General features: G+C 37.4%; 3 protein-coding genes across 13 annotated transcripts; 2 read left to right on the top strand and 1 right to left on the bottom strand.

Annotated features, from left to right (window-relative positions):
* Nucleotides 1-3014: 3014 nt before the first annotated feature.
* On the top strand, nucleotides 3015-6755 carry LOC122089981 (protein EMBRYONIC FLOWER 1-like). Of its 9 annotated transcripts, XM_042659775.1 has the most exons (5): nucleotides 3015-3341; nucleotides 3425-3695; nucleotides 4973-5160; nucleotides 5575-6044; nucleotides 6124-6755. In XM_042659775.1, exons 2-5 carry the CDS (start codon nucleotides 3672-3674, stop codon nucleotides 6477-6479), a joined length of 1038 nt encoding a protein of 345 aa, XP_042515709.1. In that variant the 5' UTR covers nucleotides 3015-3341; nucleotides 3425-3671; the 3' UTR covers nucleotides 6480-6755. The 9 variants fall into 9 exon arrangements, with proteins under 9 accessions (XP_042515709.1, XP_042515708.1, XP_042515712.1 ...); XM_042659774.1 differs by having other exon boundaries at nucleotides 3015-3695; XM_042659778.1 differs by having other exon boundaries at nucleotides 3016-3695; nucleotides 4986-5160.
* Nucleotides 6756-10181: 3426 nt separating this feature from the next.
* On the top strand, nucleotides 10182-12674 carry LOC122088095 (protein EMBRYONIC FLOWER 1-like). 3 transcript variants are annotated; one of them, XM_042657242.1, is made up of 5 exons: nucleotides 10182-10319; nucleotides 11153-11303; nucleotides 11380-11789; nucleotides 11874-12088; nucleotides 12501-12674. In XM_042657242.1, the coding sequence occupies exons 2-5, from the start codon at nucleotides 11176-11178 to the stop codon at nucleotides 12549-12551; spliced, it is 804 nt and encodes a 267-aa protein (XP_042513176.1). In that variant the 5' UTR covers nucleotides 10182-10319; nucleotides 11153-11175; the 3' UTR covers nucleotides 12552-12674. The 3 variants fall into 3 exon arrangements, with proteins under 3 accessions (XP_042513176.1, XP_042513177.1, XP_042513178.1); XM_042657243.1 differs by lacking the exon at nucleotides 10182-10319 and adding an exon at nucleotides 10350-10793; XM_042657244.1 differs by lacking the exon at nucleotides 10182-10319 and adding an exon at nucleotides 10350-10672.
* A 345-nt stretch (nucleotides 12675-13019) lies between these two features.
* On the bottom strand, nucleotides 13020-18561 carry LOC122089992 (type I inositol polyphosphate 5-phosphatase 5-like). Its single transcript, XM_042659797.1, has 9 exons — nucleotides 18485-18561; nucleotides 18283-18360; nucleotides 17699-17786; nucleotides 17497-17601; nucleotides 16828-17377; nucleotides 16199-16386; nucleotides 15934-16042; nucleotides 13671-13819; nucleotides 13020-13556 (listed from the first exon to the last, which is right to left on the bottom strand). The coding sequence occupies exons 2-9, from the start codon at nucleotides 18299-18301 to the stop codon at nucleotides 13340-13342; spliced, it is 1425 nt and encodes a 474-aa protein (XP_042515731.1). The 5' UTR covers nucleotides 18302-18360; nucleotides 18485-18561; the 3' UTR covers nucleotides 13020-13339.

Consider the following 18561-nt stretch of genomic DNA (forward strand, 5'->3'; position numbering starts at 1 on the left):
TTTTTTTTTTTTTTTTTTAATCATACCATTTGAAAATTTGATTTGTTTAAAATCTGTACTGTCCATTTCCTTTTTTTTTGCCTTTCTCTTTTTTGCTAACTATGGTCAAGACCACATATTTTAACGGACATTAACTGATGTCCTCAAATATACATGTAAAGTGCCTTACGGAAGTGTTCATTCTGGGAAAGCTTTATTTGGGAGTACTAGTCATTGTATTAACATTTATATATGTAATTAAAATTCTTTATTTTTAATTAATATCAAATCTACTTAGGAATGGTTGTTCATTGACAATCCAATATCGAGAACTTAATTAATTTACATACACTATATTATCTGTAAGTATTTTTTTGCTATGAATCAGCAAATGAATAAATATATTAGAATAAGGGGATGTACAAAGAAAGCGTCAAGGCATACCCAGACGATCATAACAAATATAAAGAAATAGAAGGGACTTTAAGCTCCCACCTTCGACATTGTCATAAGCAGAGACCTAAAGCCCATCTATCAATGTCTTGAGACCCCACTTGCGGGATTGCCATCAGCAGAAGACTTAGAACAGAGAAACTACAAATGAAGGATAGAAAATCAAGTTGAAATGAATCTAAATCTTGGTCTTTCCTGTACGTCCCAAAGGACTTCATCATTAAGAAAATCAGGATGTGTCATCCAAGATACGGAAGATCTGTAAGTGGTTGAATGTAAATTTAGGCAAAAATAATAATACCTTATGAAAATGGAAATAAATTTAATTGTTAATTACAAATAACCACAATATTTTTTTGGGTGAATGGCAATATATTAAACATACCATACAGATTACAAAAGCCCACCTAAGGGAGGGGGGGGGGCGAAGAGAAAGAAAGGGGAAAAGGAGAAAACACAACCCAAGAAAAGGCCAAACTAGGGGGTAGGGTTACATCCAAGGTGATAAAATGAATGCCCACGTTGCGACAATGTGACGATTTCGGAAAATATCTAGCACAGAAGGAGAATTGGAGCTGAGTCTTGCCTTGACTTTAAAGGAGATGGTCGTCCAAATCTGAAGATTTGTCTTGGACTTATCAATCCACTGCCTAAGATTCCTTTCATACCAAATATGATAAATCGAGGTATAGAAAGCTAGCTTTTCAATAGAATCACAACATGAACACCCTCTAAAAGACGAGCTCACCCAACGCCATTCTTAATCCAAGGGGAGGACAACCCTTGTGAATGACGAGCACTTGGCGAGGATATCCTTTCAAATAGAGAGAAAATAATGGGGCATTCAAAGAAGAGATGCTCCACCGTCTCAAAGACTCTCTAGCAGAAGACAAACGAGGAGGACGAGGAAATGGACCTAGCTTGGAGAAAAGCTAGGGTAGGCAAGCGTTGGGAGAGGGCATGCTAAGTAACAAAGCTATACCTTGGGATATGGTTTGAGAACTAGACCACCGAAGCCCAAGGAACTATGGGATGACGAGAGCAGATCAAACCCTATTCCAGAGGAAGAAAAAAGACCCTAGGGATCCTAAACACAATTTTTTTTTTCACTAGAAGATCAAAAGAACTTTATTAAGAAGAGAAAAGGAAAACTATGTGTCCTAAACACAAATTAACTCTAAAGGCATGCACACAATTCGAAGCCTAATCACATGATATTGACACTGAACTGAGACCTACTAGCATAGACTTTGGTATCAAATATTGCAGTATTTATGTGTTTTGAAGTTTCAAAATATGTTTTAAAATATTCCCCTCTTCTTTTTTCTGTTGCCTTCAAAGTTCGAACCCTACTCTCTTGGACCATGACCTCCTGATGTGGGGGTCCACATCTGATGGATGGCGTGAGATTGTTACAGGAGGTCACGTTCCAAGAGATTCTCATTTTTTTAATGAGAAAATGTGCATTACTAATTATAGAAAGAACATAGAGTAATAGTTATACAGTTAACGGAATTAATTTTTCTCTCCTACCGAATGATCATTGGATCTTCTTGGTAAACCGAAATGGCCAAATTCCTGTTTCATCCATCCTTCACTTTATGATATTCAACTTGACATCGGCTTGAGTTTAGAGTGGTAGTGGCTGCACCGTATCATTTTGTAGGCTATTCTTGATCTATTGTTTGGGGCTTTGTCCCCCCTTTACCCCCCCCTTTTTTCTTTTTTTTTAAATGCATTATTATTATTATTATTATTATTATCATCGTGAAAATGCATTATTTATTTTTAAAAAAAATACGATGTAGAAACCATAGGGTGAAAAAGAAAAAAACTAGCTGTGAGGCTCTCATTGTATTAGTAGAGAACCAATGACTATTTACATGTCATATTTACAACTTTCTATTTTTTGCTATGAATCTGCAAAGAATATAAAGGAACAGATGTACATGGTTAATGTTTAAGCGTACTAAACAATCACAAAATATTTCACTTCTCATTCGGCATTGGATTGTAGGGAGTAAAACAACCAACAATCTACTCGCAAGTAATGTTAGGTCTACAATTACGATCGAAAACCGTGAAAATAAGTTGACAAAAAGTACGTCCAACTATTCATGCAAAGATATAGTGATGGTCGATGACTCTACACATTCTCTTTCAACCATAACCGAGAATTTTAAAACGATAAAATCGTAGAATGTCAAAAAGAATCTCGAGTGGGAAGCATTGGACATCTTTATGACATTAGGTTTAATGTTTATTTGGTAATCAATTAGGGTTTGGGTTTGGTTTAGGGTTAGGGTTTTTGGGGGTAACAAGTTAGGGTTAGATTTTGAGTTTGGACAAGATGGACAACAGACTAGGGTTGGGGTATCTTTTTCTTTGACCACTAATCTTACGGTTTTTATATGTAAAGTGAAGTCACGAGGCATAACTGGAAACATGGCCAAATAGAGCTCACCCATTGGTCTCCCTCGCATAACTTCTCTCTCAATCTCTTACATGCATACTGAACACCCACGCTTATTACGTTACAATTACATAGAATGACGATGAAAGGGATAAACCCTTCCTTGAACGGAACAAAAACATTATAAAAGGAGAAAGCCAGAGACTCTCTCCTCACTTCCAACCCTTCAAAACCCTAGAAGAGCTAGGATTTCCATCTATTTCATAATAGAGTTCTGCTCAAACAGCTCCGAATTTTCTCTCAAAACAGATCTTATCAGCTTCATCGAGTTACTCACTCTCTCTTTTGATATATTTTCATCGGCTTACCGTCCCTGAGTGTCGATCGAGCCCATGTGAGTACTGATCATTTCTACTGAGAAATTTGGATTTCAGCAAATTCTCTCTCTAATTTCTCTTTGATCGGCTCACCGTTCCTGAGTGTCGATCGAGCCCATGTGAGTACTGATCATTTCTACTGATAAATTTGGATTTCAGCAAATTCTCTCTCTAATTTCTCTTTGATCTTCTTGTTGAGTAGCTTCGATCCATAATATGATGATCGATCTAAGTTGTGGTTGAGCTCAGTTTCATTTTTCCTCCATTTTTTTGAGCTTCCTTGGATATCATCTGTGCTTGTCTATCGCTTCTGTCACTTCAGGCTTCTTTGCTGTAGATCTCGTATCTTATCGTGGGTACAGCATGGTTTGAGTCGGATCGGTTGGATCCGTTGATTTGTATCAATATCGGTTGGCATAGGTTGATAAGGATTCCTGGCCGATCCTGTAATGGTGGATCGGTACGGACCAAAGGTAAAGAGGAAAAAAAAATCCGATTTTTGAAGAAAACAAGGGTAAAACGATCACATCCAGATCCTCTCCAGCATGGGTCAGGGTGCAATGAGCATCCCACGGTTGGGAGCCCCTTGGGGTGCATGTCCGGGTGCTCTCAATCGTGGGATGATCACTGCGCTCTATCCCAAGCTGGAGAGGATCAAGATCCGGCTTAATCTGGATTTGTATCAGATGTGCTGGTGATTCCTGTATTGTTGATGAATCATGTGTTTTTGAATCTCCAAGACATATATGGTTGATGAGTTAGCTAAAGATGCTTATACTTGTCTTATATTTAGAAATCTTGCTAGATGATTGAGTTTCCTACTGATGGCAATAGTCAATATGGTTTTTCTCAATTAGTCTTCTATATCTAGGGATTAGAAATTTCTTTGTATCATTTTCTTGTATTTATATTGTTCTTTCTTCTTTAATACAAATCTGATCTTTTAACAAAATTTTTTTTTGGTAAATATCTAAGATGTTTCCTCTGGGAATCCATTTCATTTGAGGTTAAGGGCAAGGTGCAAGACACTTGTATTGATACTCCTCGTAATAGGTTCTTGGTTAGTTCATGGGGTTCACCTACTTGATTTGTAAAGTCCGTTTCTTCTATCGATTAAGGGTGGAATCCAATGCCCTGAAAACCTAAGGGTTCCTCTGCAAGCTTCATCCACAAAAGGTGTCAGAGCCTAAGACCAGGCCGAAAGGCATAGTCGATGGACAACATGTTAATATTCCTATACTACCCCTTGTTAATCTTAAGGGACAAAAGAGGCTAAGTTAACAAAAAGAAGGTCATCGGTTTATCGGATCCTGTACTACCCCTTGTTGATTGTTTATTTTTTCAATTCTTCTATTTTCCTTTTGCTTTCCCTGGCTTTACTTGTAAAGAGCCCTTTTTAATTCCGTTTGTTAAATATATTGGTTATTCACAATTATTTTTTTCTTTGTTTACTTATAAAGGACGTTTTCATATTCACACATCATGTTCTCTCTTTTGTTGATAAACTTTTGTTCCACTTAGCCAAAAAAAAAAAAATTAATAATAATAATAATATCACCCTAAAACCGAGTCCATATCAATCTTGTTATGTATCCGTCTAGGCATATTAGTCCTCTTCATCTTTTATAATTATTTGATTTTTTTTTTCTGATTTATAGCCACCCCAAAAAAAAAAAAAAAAAAAAGAAAAAAATCTAATTCCTTCTTATTCTTTGATGATTTTTCTTCCATCTATGTGAATCGAAGAAAGTTGTGGGCTGCAGTTCTATTCCTTTGGTTTTGCAAGATGGACAAGAATGTTGTGGAGGAAGGCAACTGTAAAAGAAGTGATTCAACTCATCCTGATGCCAACTCTGGTGTGGCTAAAATAGAACCAAGTCAACTACACAATGCTACTGAAAAATATAAGGCAGATGGATGTAACCATTTTTCAATCCGGTAAGCCTCAAACTGGGTTATTCAATATTCTCCTTTTCCTCATAAAACAAATCTCTAGTCTTAATTGCATGTAAATATGCGTGTTAAAATGCCAAGAGTAAGTTATAATATATGTTCATTAGGAGGGTAAGTTATATCTCTTTGGTCTTCTTTGAACATCTATGTCCATTGGAGAGCTTGATGTAGCATTTTACCTTGGCTAATGCATTAGAAAGAGTTGGTGTCACAAGTGGATTCTAAATATGTTGGGTGTTGTCCTAGTGTAGTCGTTCCATTGTGGGCCTTTTGGCATTTTTTTCCCTTTGTCTTCATTTTTGATTGGGTTGCTTTTCTGCTGATGGCCATGCTGGATGTGGAAGAGAAGCTCATTGTTCTCTTTCATTCTTTGATCATTATTGTTAATGGTATATACAGTGGCTATGTTGCTGAGGTTCGCAAAAAAGACAAGACGATTTGTTGGCCATTTTCTAATGTTGGTGACCATGAAATAATGGAGGAAGAAATAAAGCTTCCTCCTTTACAAGTTCCTGAATTCAGATGGTGGAAGTGCCAAAACTGTCTGAGAAAGAAGGGTGCCAAAGATACTTCAGATGGAACTGGAGTGGTTACAAATTGTTCCAATAGTGTGTGTGAAACTAAAACTATTCCATCACCTGTGATCCCTTTCCCTTTGTCTTGTGGTGATCCACAAAAGTTGTATTATGGGTTCCAAGAATCATCTGAAGTGAACCTAGTTGATGGTATGAAAACCAGCTCTGATGTTTCTCTCCATGTGGATAAGAAAGAGAAGACAGCTGAAGTAATGAAATCCAGCTCTGATGTTTCTCTCCATGTGGTTAAGAAAGAGAAGACAGATGAAGTACTGGTGGACCCAATCACCAAAGGTATTCTTTAACCCAAACTCCCAGTCCTTGATATTAAAGGAAGTTTAATTATATGACTCATCCTTTTTTTTTCCTGCAGATATTCATAAACTTACTGATAATGTTGAGGAAGAGAACAAGAACATGGAAATTTGTGGGCCAACCTATAGTCTGATGGAAGTTGATATTCCAAATGGGGAGAAGGGATGTGGTTTATCTTCTGGTGGAACTGCCAATGTTACACCATCTAAATCAAAGGTTTATAAATTGATTAAGGGTTCCTGTGAAATCCATCAAAAGGAAACTGGGACCCTCAAACCAAAAGGTGATGAATTGGTCAACAGTTCCAAGGAAATCTTTCACACTGAAATGCAAGGAAATGTTATTGCTACTACATCTACATCGAAGGTTTATAAATTGGTTAAGGGTTCCTGTGAATTGGGAGAGAAACTTTGATTTCGCTTCTCTCTTCTGCAGATTGCCATGTTAAAGGTGGAGCTTTGAAGTAAAATATTGCATGTATTGGTGCCGTCTGGAAATGCTTAGATGTAATTTCTGTATTCATTTTATTTTTAATATGTACTTTTCTGATCATTAGCAGAAAAAGGAAAAAGAAAAAAAAAAGGTTCCTGTGAATTTTTTTTTTGCTTAGGGTTCCTGTGAAAGATAAGTGTTCTGTTTATAAAATGCAAACTAAAACTAATAGCAACCGGTTCTGTTTGTTTTGATCCATTATTGATTTCTTGTAACAGTCCCTTTTCAGTCTAGTCTTGTTTTTTCATATGAAAAAAAAAATATTATATTAAATTCTATTTATTGTATTTGCGAACATTTACCCCTCCTAGATCTTTCAATAGTGGGAGCTTTGTGCACTAGGATACTTTTTTATTTATTTATTTTTATCGATTTTTATGTTTGTGATCCAAACAGTCAATTCTCTCCCTTTAGTTGTTGCATCAAGGTGCTTTACCTTGTATGCTTTCTCTCAATGACATTTCAAGGTGCTTAAAGCATCATGGTGCTTTACCTTATTATTATTATCAAAGGAAATTTCATTGAGAGAAACATACAAGGTAAAGCACCTTGATGCAACAACTGAAGGGTTTATAGTGAAAGGAGGGGCTCGAAGCCACTACACCCGAGATAGCCAAAGTCTGGATGAATCAGCGGCAAGATAGTCAGAAAGGACATAATTTGAGAAAGAGATTGGAAGGGGGGGGGGTTGGATTTCATGCTGGTCACATCGGATTGTAGCTAGCTTAGCCTTAGAAACTGTGTGGTTAAATGCTGAAATTTTGTTAATGATGAACGGTTGTTGAAGATCAAATGAACCTTTTTTCCTAAATTTCCAAATTTTCCACATAAGGGAGGTCCAAAGTAGATCAATATGGCCAGGGTCCTCCATGATCTTGTGTTTTGAGTGAATAAAGGCCAACCAATCTCTCATGGTGTTGCCTTGGAATTCAAAGACACTGATGCGTGAAGGGTAGGCTAGCCAACAAGCGGCGGCGTGGGGACATCGCAAGAGAGCATGACAAATGGACTCCTCTTGTTCTCTACAAACTGGGCATAGGGGGCTAATTGCAACCTTTTGATCAATAAAACCTTGTTCACTACTATAACATTGTGTCTGCCTTGGCATAGAAAGATACGAAACTTTGGGGCAATCTTCATTTTCCAAATATTAGTTGACCATAATCGATCCGAGCTAAAGGAAGATGCCATGGATGTGAGGAAGGCCTTGATACTGTATGCCCAAGTTGGACCCACTCTCTCCAAAAACCTCTCCTACGGTCTGCATTGGGCTCTATATAAACTAGAGTGAGGCGAAATCCTGAGTCAGGAGATGTGGCAGTTATTAGAAGACCAATAATATGAACACTGGTTGAGAGAAAAGTAACAGAAAAATCAGAATTCCACCGAGCTGCGATACCCCATGATCGACCTCCGGAGTCAATTGAGAAAGAATCAGTGAATCCGAGTGTGCCTCTAATTTTATTAATTTGTGCAGAAGGTTGTTTAGTTTCCATACCATCTTCCTCCAGCCCGGATCGATTAAACCAGTTGAAACTGATTGAATTGAACCGAAATTGACTGACTCAATTCCTTTTGGAATTAGTTGTTAGAAATTGTTAAAAGAGCCAAACAGACTAAGGGGTGACCATGATTTGAGGTATCGGTGTCAGATCAATCTGTATTAATATCATCAACCATTGATATCCATATTGTGTCGATTCCATATCAGTGAATTGGTATGAATAAGGAGAAAACCCATTATTTCAGAAAAATCAAGGATAAAATTGTCCAATACAATTGATCCATGCCAATATCGTATCAGTTTTGAAGTTAATCGATACTCAATCCGATAACATACACTAAAACCATGCTGATGACCCCTACATTCTCTTTCTGCAGTACTCGGGAATTCAGGTTGTAAAATCGAAGAAGGTAAAAAAAAATCTCGAGTTGCAAGCATTGGACATCTTCATGACTTTTGAGGGTTTGGTTATTGTTAAGACAAGATGGAGACATGACAGATTAGGGTTAGGGTTTCTCTCTCGTTTGTGACCACTAATTTTAGGGTTTATATATGTAAAGGCAGTTGTTGACGCATCACCCGAAACAAAAGACATGTAGTGCATTCTCACTCTCTGTCTGTTTATCTGTTACATAGACATTGAACACCAAGCTTATTACGTCACATGACATACGATGACTCGATGTGGGACTAAAATTTGCACACTCTCACCGATCTCCCAAACACCCTGGTACTTGCCCTATTCTTAGTGGGGACACCTCACCGATCTCCCAGGCAGATTTGATGCTTATCATATTCTTGGGTGTTACAATCTTCCCCCTCTTTCAGCACAGTGTCATAGTTGCGGCCACACACGCTGTCAAGGTTTGCTTTGATACCATTTGTAACGCCCCAACCCCATTAATCTTGTAAAAGAACGATGCTTGGTTACTTAATTAGCTCATGGACCTAAACACATGAGTTTGCGAAATTGCCACTCCACCCTTGTGAAAATTAAAATCCCATCCATATAGATGTTGTTGCATGTTCTCATTGGCCCCACGTTAAAGCTAGGCTACATGACCAAGCAGCGATCTCTCAGCCTTATCATTTACACTTTCACATATTATATTTTAGCATTGTGCCTCCCCCCAAATTGTATTTGCAAGTTTCCCCATAAAAGCTCTCCACGCCTACTCTTAGAAAGAGCACTATTCTTCTTTAGTTAGATAGTTCTCCCATTTCTCAGATACTGAAAGACCTTGGTGGACTCAAAGGTTAATGGCTTAGCGATTCCAGCAGGAAAGTGACTTCTAGGCTCAATTTACTTTGTCTTTCATGCTATAGGGCTGCCCTTGTCTGCGGTGAGAACCAGTAGTGCTTACCATGGATAGAGTAGGACATCTCTTTCATTTTTTAATCAGATAGCGTGGGATATCTCAGGGTCCGGATCACATTCATGTATGAGAATAACCACTCTTGTATGCTTACGATCGACATATATTTGACTCTGCTTGATTCTAGAGACCTATGCTACTGAGAGAAAGATTAAATGGAGTCCATGTGACAATCACAGGATGCATAAAAATGATTCTTATATGTGAATGTGATTCAAACTCGACATTTCTCTTTCAAAGATATCGTGATGACTGATGACCATGGTTTGAGGTATCAATATCATATCAATCCATCAACATTGTTAACAATCGATACCAATATTGTGCCGATACCATATTGGTGAAACAGTAAGGACAAAGAAAACCCAATGTTCAGGGAAAATCAGGGTAAAATTGTTCAATATGGCTGATCTATGCTGATAGCATATCGGTTTTGAAGTTAACCTATAGTCGATCCGATACGGTGCACTAAAACGATGCTAATGACCACACTCTTTCTCTCTCTCTCTCTCTCTCTCTCTACAGTACTCGGGAATTTTAAGGCGGGAAAATGGCAGAATTTCTGTTGTAAAGGAAAAAAGAAACATGAAATTTGTAGAGCCTCTCTCTCTCTCTTCTACATACACACAACACACGCGCTTATTACGTTACGATGAGGATGAGGATGAAATGGATAGGCGAGATTTTATTACGTTCCTTAAACGGACAACAAAAAAGGTTATAAAAAGAGAATTATAGTGACACTCTTCTCACTTCCAAGTTCCAACCCTAAAAAAACCCTAGAACTGCTACGATTTCCGCCTACTTCCCACTGCAGTTCTACTGAAACAGTCCCGAATTTTCGTGGGTACCCGTTCCTGAGTCATCACTCATCAAGCCCTTGTGAGTACCGATCGTTTAGCCTGATAAATTTGGACTTTGTACAGTAATTTCTGATTCTTCTCTCTAATTCCTCTTTGATCTTCTTTTTGAGTAGTTACATTCTATCAAATGATGACCGGTACAAGCTGTGGTTGAGTTTAGCTTCATTTCTCCTCCATTTTTGGGCTTCCTTATATCTCATCTGCTTGTCTATCACATCCTTCACTTCAGATTTTTTTGCTTTAGTTCTCATCTTATCGGGGGTACAGTGATCTGTCCTTTAGTGTTTCTTGTATGAGGAACAGTGATCTGACATCTTCTGCCATAAGAACCATAAGAAGTTATGGCATTCGGGGCTGAAGTTCTAGTTTATGGTGCAATTTCCTTCTCCTGGAATTGTTTTAGCTATGCGTCTCTTGATCATATAATAGACTACCACAATATTTCATATTCAATCTCATGTTCTCTCTTCTATTAATAAAGCCGTGGTCTCAGGTAGGCCCAGGTGTCTGGCTTAGTGGCTTGTTTGGGCAGTCTTTATCCCTTCCTTTCCTCTTTGGTTTCCTTCCACCTCGTTTTGGCTATAGGGATAGCCCATTGATTTTGTTGAGAAAGTTTCTTGTTTTCTATTATTATTATTATTATTATTTATTATTTCTATGTATTTTTTATTTTGTTTGATCTGGAAATTCCCAGATGTAAATCCTATACATCCTTTATATTTTTAAACTATATATATAATTTACTAACATTTAGCAAAAAAATGATGATATCACACTCTAATTCCTCTTTATTTTTTTATTCTTTTTCTTCCATCTTTGTGAATCTAAGAGGAAATCAATTGTGGGCTGCAGTGCAATTCGTTTGATTTTGCAAGATGGACAAGAGTGCCGTGGAGGGCAACTGTAACAAAAGTGACTTAACTCCTGTTGTCAACTCTAGTGTCACACAAATTGTTGCTGCTGAAAAATATAAGGCAGATGGATGTAGTCATTTTTCAATCCGGTAAGCCTCAAACTGTGTCATTTGAGCCTTTTTTTTTTATGCAATTTCTCTAAGAAGTTCAATGGTATATATACAGTGGCTATGTTGCTGAGGTTCGTAAAAAAGACAAGAAGATTTGTTGGCCATTTTCTATTGTTGGTGACCATAACAAATTGGAGGAAAAAATAATGCTTCCTCCTATACATGTTCCTAAATTCAGACAGTGGAATTGTCAAAACTGTCTGAGAAAGATTGGTGCCAATGATACTCCAAATGAAACAGGAATGGTTACAAATTGTTGCAATAGAGTTACTATTCCTTCACCTGGCTTCCAAGAATCATCTGAAGTTAACATAGTTGGTAAAAGGAAAACCATCTCAGATGTGCTTCTCCATATAGTAAACAAGAAAAAGAAGGTTGATAACAGGAAATCCAGCTCAAGGGTGTCTCTCCGTATAGCAAACAAGAAAAAGAAGAAAGATGAAGTGATGGACCCTATCACAGGAGGTATGCTTTTACTAAACCTCCCAATGATGTTAAAGGGAGTTTACCCTTAAATTGTATGCTCATCCTTTTGTTTTTTGCACATAGGAGAGAATAAGAATCTGGAGATTTTTTGGTCACCCTATAGTGTGAAGAGTGGTGAAAACCGCTTTGTAGAGGTGAGCTGTACAATTGGAAGCGGCTTTGAGTTAGTGGTGGATCTTGGAGCTGTTGGGCCTCATGAGAACGTGAACACAACTGGAGAATTGAACGATGACCGCCAAGATCCTCCATCCTCAAATGGAGACCCTTGTTTGGACCATGTAAGTGAGACCCTCTTATCTTTTGAAGTAGTTTTAGTAGTGTATGTGGAACGAGTGAGTCTTTACATTGCTTCCAAGAATTTTTGTGGAGTTTGGGTGTCATCTCTCAAAAATTCAAAGTGGGAAGAAGGCCAATTTAGTTCCACCAAAATTTCTCTTTCGATGATTAAAGTTACTAGGAGTAGGATCAAGTGACTTTGTTTTGGGCTGTTTTTCTTGTGTGCAATTAAGGTGCAATAGTTATGATATGGGTTGGTATGAGTGTTGTCCTTGGCCAATCTTATCAATTGGCTCGATCCTCAATTGACCGTTGTTTTATGGTGGAGTTCCTTGTATTTTTTTTTTTCCTATTTTTTCCTTGTTTTGAAATTCTTTTAATATATTTTATTTTCTTGAAAAAAATAAAATGCAGGACACTGAGATATCTGTTGTGAGATCAGCTTTTCAGAATATGCAAATTTAGCCGAAGAGGACGGTCAAAAAAATATTTCTATGAGTCTCCCAAGTAAATAAATATGTTCAATGTGTATGGGTAAGGACCACACCTCATTTTCAGAGAGACTTTCCTCATTCTAGGAGAAGGTTCCCTAAATGGCAGTGTGGCTTACAACAAAGTGGGAGTCAATGGGAGCAATAGTAGAATCATCAAAAAGACAGGATTTCTGCATTTCATGAGTGGGGTGGTCCTGTTAGGCATCTTTTTCCTAATTTTTAGTTATAGAATTTTTTCCAATACAATAAAGTGAAGGAACATGGAATTTTATAATGGAGTCAATTAGCTGATGCCCAATATTTGCTTTATGATACTTCATTCAACGCCCCCATTGGTGTTGCTTGTAAATTTACCACACATTGGTGGTGTGCCTATCCATTCTTTCTTAAAATATTTTATTTTACTTTTGGGTATTTCATCATTTCATGTTGAAACAAAGCATCCGTATATAGAAATCACCATAATCGCCATATCGTTCTCAATTGGAGCATTTCGGTCTCCTTTCATCCTGTAATCTCCCCCCTCCTAGCTGCCTTTCCACTGTAATATTTTATGCTTTCTTGAATACATATTCCATTCACCCAAAAAAAATGTTGAAACAAATAGAGCTCCAAGTACAATTTTTGGGTTCAATTAGCTTCTAACCATTTTTTTTTTGGGTAAGAACTTCTAACCAAATGGCCACTAAATATGAATAGAGAATGTACAATTGAAGGTCTATAGCTTAGAGTAATTTACAGAAGGCATGAAAGAAACCTTCAAAACTCATAGAAACTATGTCTCTGAGGTATGCAGTCATGATACTCCATCCTCGTACCAACTATTGACAATCCCTTCCTGAACCTGGTTTTCTGCCTTCGCTCCACTTCTGCTCCAAAGACAGCACAAACGGGTCTATGATCTGAGAATCTTGACTCTCCCCGGAAGTAAGATAATTGTTCTATCCCTTTGCCATACCATAATATTCTATCACACCTGGAATTCAAGCTCTTAGTGATTAGTTAATCCATTTTGTGTAGTTCCATAGAGAGAGAGAGAGAGAGAGAGAGAGAGAGAGAGAGAGAGAGAGAGAGAGAGAGAGAGACAGACCATGCAGGGGTTCTACGTTTCTTCTTAGATTTGACAGTCTCTCCCGCATAACAGTCAGAGTTGTGAGAGTACTTGTATGTGGGAGCAAACAAAATCCTTCCCTCATTCCATCCACTGAATACTCTTCCAGCTTCCCTCTCTATATTCAACTGTACTCGCAAGATTAAAATTGGTTAGACAAAAAGCCTTTCATAATAAAACCCAAAAAAATTGAAAAGAGAGAAAGGGCAGCAAGGATCAGGGTTTTAGAGCTCGGGATCGATTGGGATCGGACAGATTTATTTTATTATTATTATTTTTTTAAATTGGCGTTTTGAATTATTTTACCCTTATATCTTACCACGGGATCAGTCAGGATCAGGGATTGAGATGATATCAATCTGATTTGGGCAATCTTGATCGATCCGTTCCAATTTTTGAAACTATGATAGGTGACAGTGTTTCAACATTGTCAAATTATGTCACATTGTTGGTTCTCAAACTTGTTGAGCATAGTCCAAATAAGATATTCATGTATTAATATTAAGTGTAAAAGAGCCCTTGTCCTGGGGAAAGCCTATGCCAATGTTCTTATGTATCTATCTCTCTCCTCCTTATGTGAAAATGTATCTCTACTCTTACTTTTGAGGGAGGAGAGAGAGAAAGACACACACACACACACACAAGGAGCAATGGGGTAAGGCACGTGTCTAGATAGATAACTACTTCTCTAATATTAATTACTTTAATCTTATATTCTCACGTGTCAAAATATGATAAAAGGTTTTATGCACAACCGTGTATGATGCATGATCATGCACACAACCGTTGCATGGAAATAAGGGTCTATGGTGCACAATATCTCTCCACTAAAAATAATATTAAATTTAATATGAAAAGAAAAATGGTGCACAACCATGCATAATACTTCTTCCCTCGAAATAATACATTAAAAAAAAAACAACTTTGTATAAACATTTGAAGTTTCAACAAGCGAAGAAATAAGAGGAAGAATTCTATGATTAGGGGTCATACAATTGAGATGACTAGTGTAAGGATATTTTTTCATCATCCCATAGTTTCAAATGTTGTGGATTATCTTTTTGCAATAAAATTAACAAAAAATAACTTGATGGTGACTATAATTATTCTATCCAATCATTCTTCTGCCATAAATTTTTTGTTTCTCCAACCTCCTATTTTACGGAAAAAAATCTCTCCATCACCATCGAGTCTTCAATGATCCATCCAAGGGTTGGGAGTGTTTAGACATGCATCCCCAAGTGTTGAAATGCATGATCAAGCCCTCCCAATCCTTGGATGATTATAGGAAGGTTGTTGGAGGATGCACTCGTTGGAGAGGAGTTAGATCCCTATTTTACGGGTTTTGATTGTAATGCCTTGACTCAAATAAGGGACTTTTGAACGTATCGTTTTCTAAAACTGAACCAAACTAGTGATCAAACAAGAAAGAAGGGGAACCAGTAAAAAACCTGGAAATAAAATTTTAACCACCAATTCAATTTTAGAACTACGATAATTGGGTAATGGATGCAAAGGATGCAGCAAAAACCAGCTCTTCAAAGGTGATGGCTGAGCTCCCCCAATCACATTAAAGAGGATTTGATGACAGATGTTACATCAAGACATTGATTTCGATTTATGAGATAGCAGTTGTGAGCCCCTATTGTTGGCAATGCTGAAGGTGGGGGTTTTCTTCTTTTGTTTGTTTGGTTTTTCTTTTTTTCATTTGATTGCTTGTATATATACATACATATATATATATATATTTTTTCCTTCTAATTAAACCTGATTTTTCAGTATAAAAAAAGAAACTATAATAATTGGGTGAGATAACAAAACCCTAATTAAAAATAAGGAGAAAGGTTTTGTGGAGTCTAAATTGCCCTATTGAAATATATGACAAGTGGCTTGAATGAACCCGGATCAATTACCTATGCGTGTACATTTAGGTGATAACTTTGGCCTTGAGAGCATGCAAAGGCATTTATGAAAACAAAAGGAATAAATGGTATCACCCAATCACCCAATCATACATGAAGCGTAGATATATGGGTAGATCCAGATTTGACTTAATTTTAGCCACGTGCCAATATTCATGCTCCACCCCACTAGTTAGGTATTGTACGTGGGGCATGGCTGCTAGCATTTTCTAGCCTAATTTAGACTGTCATTTGGTCAATATGGAAGTGGTTAGTTTTAGAAATCAATCCAATATTTAACTTAATTTGTAGTACAAAATTGTACTAAAGAGGATGCAAACCTGATCTTTTTCAAGAAGAGCATCCCAGTCATTATCCTCCAACAGAACCCTAGTTTCATCATAGCTTAGAGCCATCCGGTAATTCAAATCCCCCAGCCAAATCACTCGGCTGTTGATTTTAAATTCATATATTAGAAAACCACTATTCAAAGTCAGGAACTAGTAGAAAAAATTAACACTACTAAACAATTTTAACTTTGTCCTAAAAAAAAAAAAAATTAACTACTTAAAGAGAAGAAAAATTAACAGTGGTGTATGAACATACTCGTGGTCTAGGATTCTCTCAGGGATCCTTTTGTTCTTGCAGATAATGGGGAACTGAGTACTCTTAAAGATCTCGGAGACATCGGCGTTCCTTCGAAGCTCATCTCCTTCCTTCTCTCCTGAAGCTAAGTGACTGCATATGAAGCAGAAGCTCGTTTCATGTAATGTCATGCTAATTGCTATACATCCCTGGAACAATACATAGTCTCAGTTCTAATTTAAGTTGAAAATTACTAAAAAAACCCATCTACTTAAACACCTGCATTTGTGACCAATATCACAGGTTCCATCTTTATAGTAATGGATATATAACATTCATGAAGAACAATTAGTCTTGAGTCAGAGCAGATTATGTAGGATTTTCTATTCCTAATGAAGTATAATGCCTCACTATTTGTGATATGGCAATACTGGGGTTAGGGTTTTTTTTTACTAGAACTTTGAATCAAAGTTTGTGGATTTTCCTTGCAAACTCAACTAAAATTTGGCAATCGAGATATACTGAGTATCCGCTCTATAATATGGATTAAGTGACTAAACCATGTACTATCAAGTGGCAAACAGTGAAACAGTATATTTAATTAGACATAGTGACACCTAGAAGGACACAAGGCAAAAAAACCCACTGACCTTGTTACCAAGGCGGCCCATGATCCCTCTTCCCACACAGGTCAGTCTAAGGTGGCCAATATATTCCACCAGCTCTTTCCTTGCCCACACAGAGAGGAAGATGCCCACCATTTGTTTACTGGCTATAAGGCGATATTTCATTAGGGAGGGTGACAATAGTTCATCTGCTGCAGAAAATAAATCTTCAGTTGAGTTCTTATGGCGGATTTGCAAAGTTCCAACTCTTTGAAGGATGTCATCGGACATGTCTGTAGGTCTTCTCCTCTCCTGAGATGGAGGGCAGCTGCAGCTCTTGAGGCTGCTGCTGCTATCTCCCCTCAATTTTTTACTCATGACTTTGAGGGAAGCTTTCTGGAAGGAGAGATTTCCCTGAGATGATTTCGAGTCTTTAGTGTGAGTTGAGCCATGGTTTGAGTCAGAAGAATAGCTCTTAGATACATCCGGTGGTCTGTTAAGTGCTTGGTTTATAAGTGCTAGCCATCTTGCTGCAGGTTCATTATCTTCACTCACTAGAACATTTCCTGCATTTAAAGGAACGACTTCCTGAAACCTGTAATATCAGAAAGAAATGGAAGAACAATAATTACATAATTTCACAGAGAAATGTTTCTGAGTCTTTGGTTTAGACCTGTTTTGTTTCAATTAAAAAGGAGAAGCAATTTAGTATACCCCAAGACATATATATCAGAAGAGCCCTCCATCCGCAAGAAATCTTCAAGGTTGAGGTCATTATGAGGAGTTTTACCTCCCACATTCCATGTTGCAACAAATATCCTGAAACATAAAAGCCCATTAGTACTATTCTCTTGCGTCGGATGAAGTCCTAATCCTAATGAATGCAAGGAGAACCTTCTTAAACAACAACACTTACCGGAATTGTTGAACTTCAGATGGTGACATTCTTCTGTCAAAGTTAGAGAGGTTCAGGCTTTCGATTCGCATCGTCGGGCCATCCCTTTCTGAAGGTAGAAAGAGAAATTAAAACTATAGGTTAAACAAAATTACAAGCTTGAAATGGAACAGTTCATATTTTCTCTCTCTCAATTCCTCTTCTTTTAAGGGAAGTCCAGAGAGGATAAAGGAAGAAAGACCTCATAACTGCTAGGAACCAGGGCAAACTCCAAGAAGAGCACAATTACTAGCCCCCTCCTTTCTCTAAAATTTTCCTCCTTGTGAGTTGGATTATTTCTTACCAATGACCAACCCACACCTTAATCAATGGTAGGTAAGCTACCAATTTAAAGGGTCAAGCAGATATATTTTAAATTTTGAACTTTTTTGTCTAGAAGGGTTGCTTGGGTTAAACTCATCACACCTAGTCATTGATTTAACCTTTGGATGATCCACCAAACAAACAATAATAATACTAAATTCATTGACAGATCAAGACCTAATAATCATTGAAAAAAAGGAAAAATATAGTGTTACAGTGTCAACTCCATTGAACCTACCCACCTGAGAAGCTTTTCTTCATAAGAGGAGAAGCTTCCACAAAAGCTGCCCTCCTCTTTGAAAGGATCCTTTTTTCAAGATCTGTGAACAGAAACACAAGAATCAACAAAATTAAACATGCAATCTCAACCATAAATGTGGAACAAAAATGAATTGAAGGAAAATTTTGGGTGGTGGGGTTGGATTAGAACATAGAAGGAATTACCAAGAACAACGTCTTTTGTTCCAAATATTTCTTCATCAGACCCTTTTGACCGTTTGGATCCAAAAAGCTTTGGAAGG

The sequence above is a fragment of the Macadamia integrifolia genome, chromosome 9 (genome assembly GCF_013358625.1).
Source record: "Macadamia integrifolia cultivar HAES 741 chromosome 9, SCU_Mint_v3, whole genome shotgun sequence".
In the NCBI taxonomy this organism is placed as follows: domain Eukaryota; kingdom Viridiplantae; phylum Streptophyta; class Magnoliopsida; order Proteales; family Proteaceae; genus Macadamia; species Macadamia integrifolia.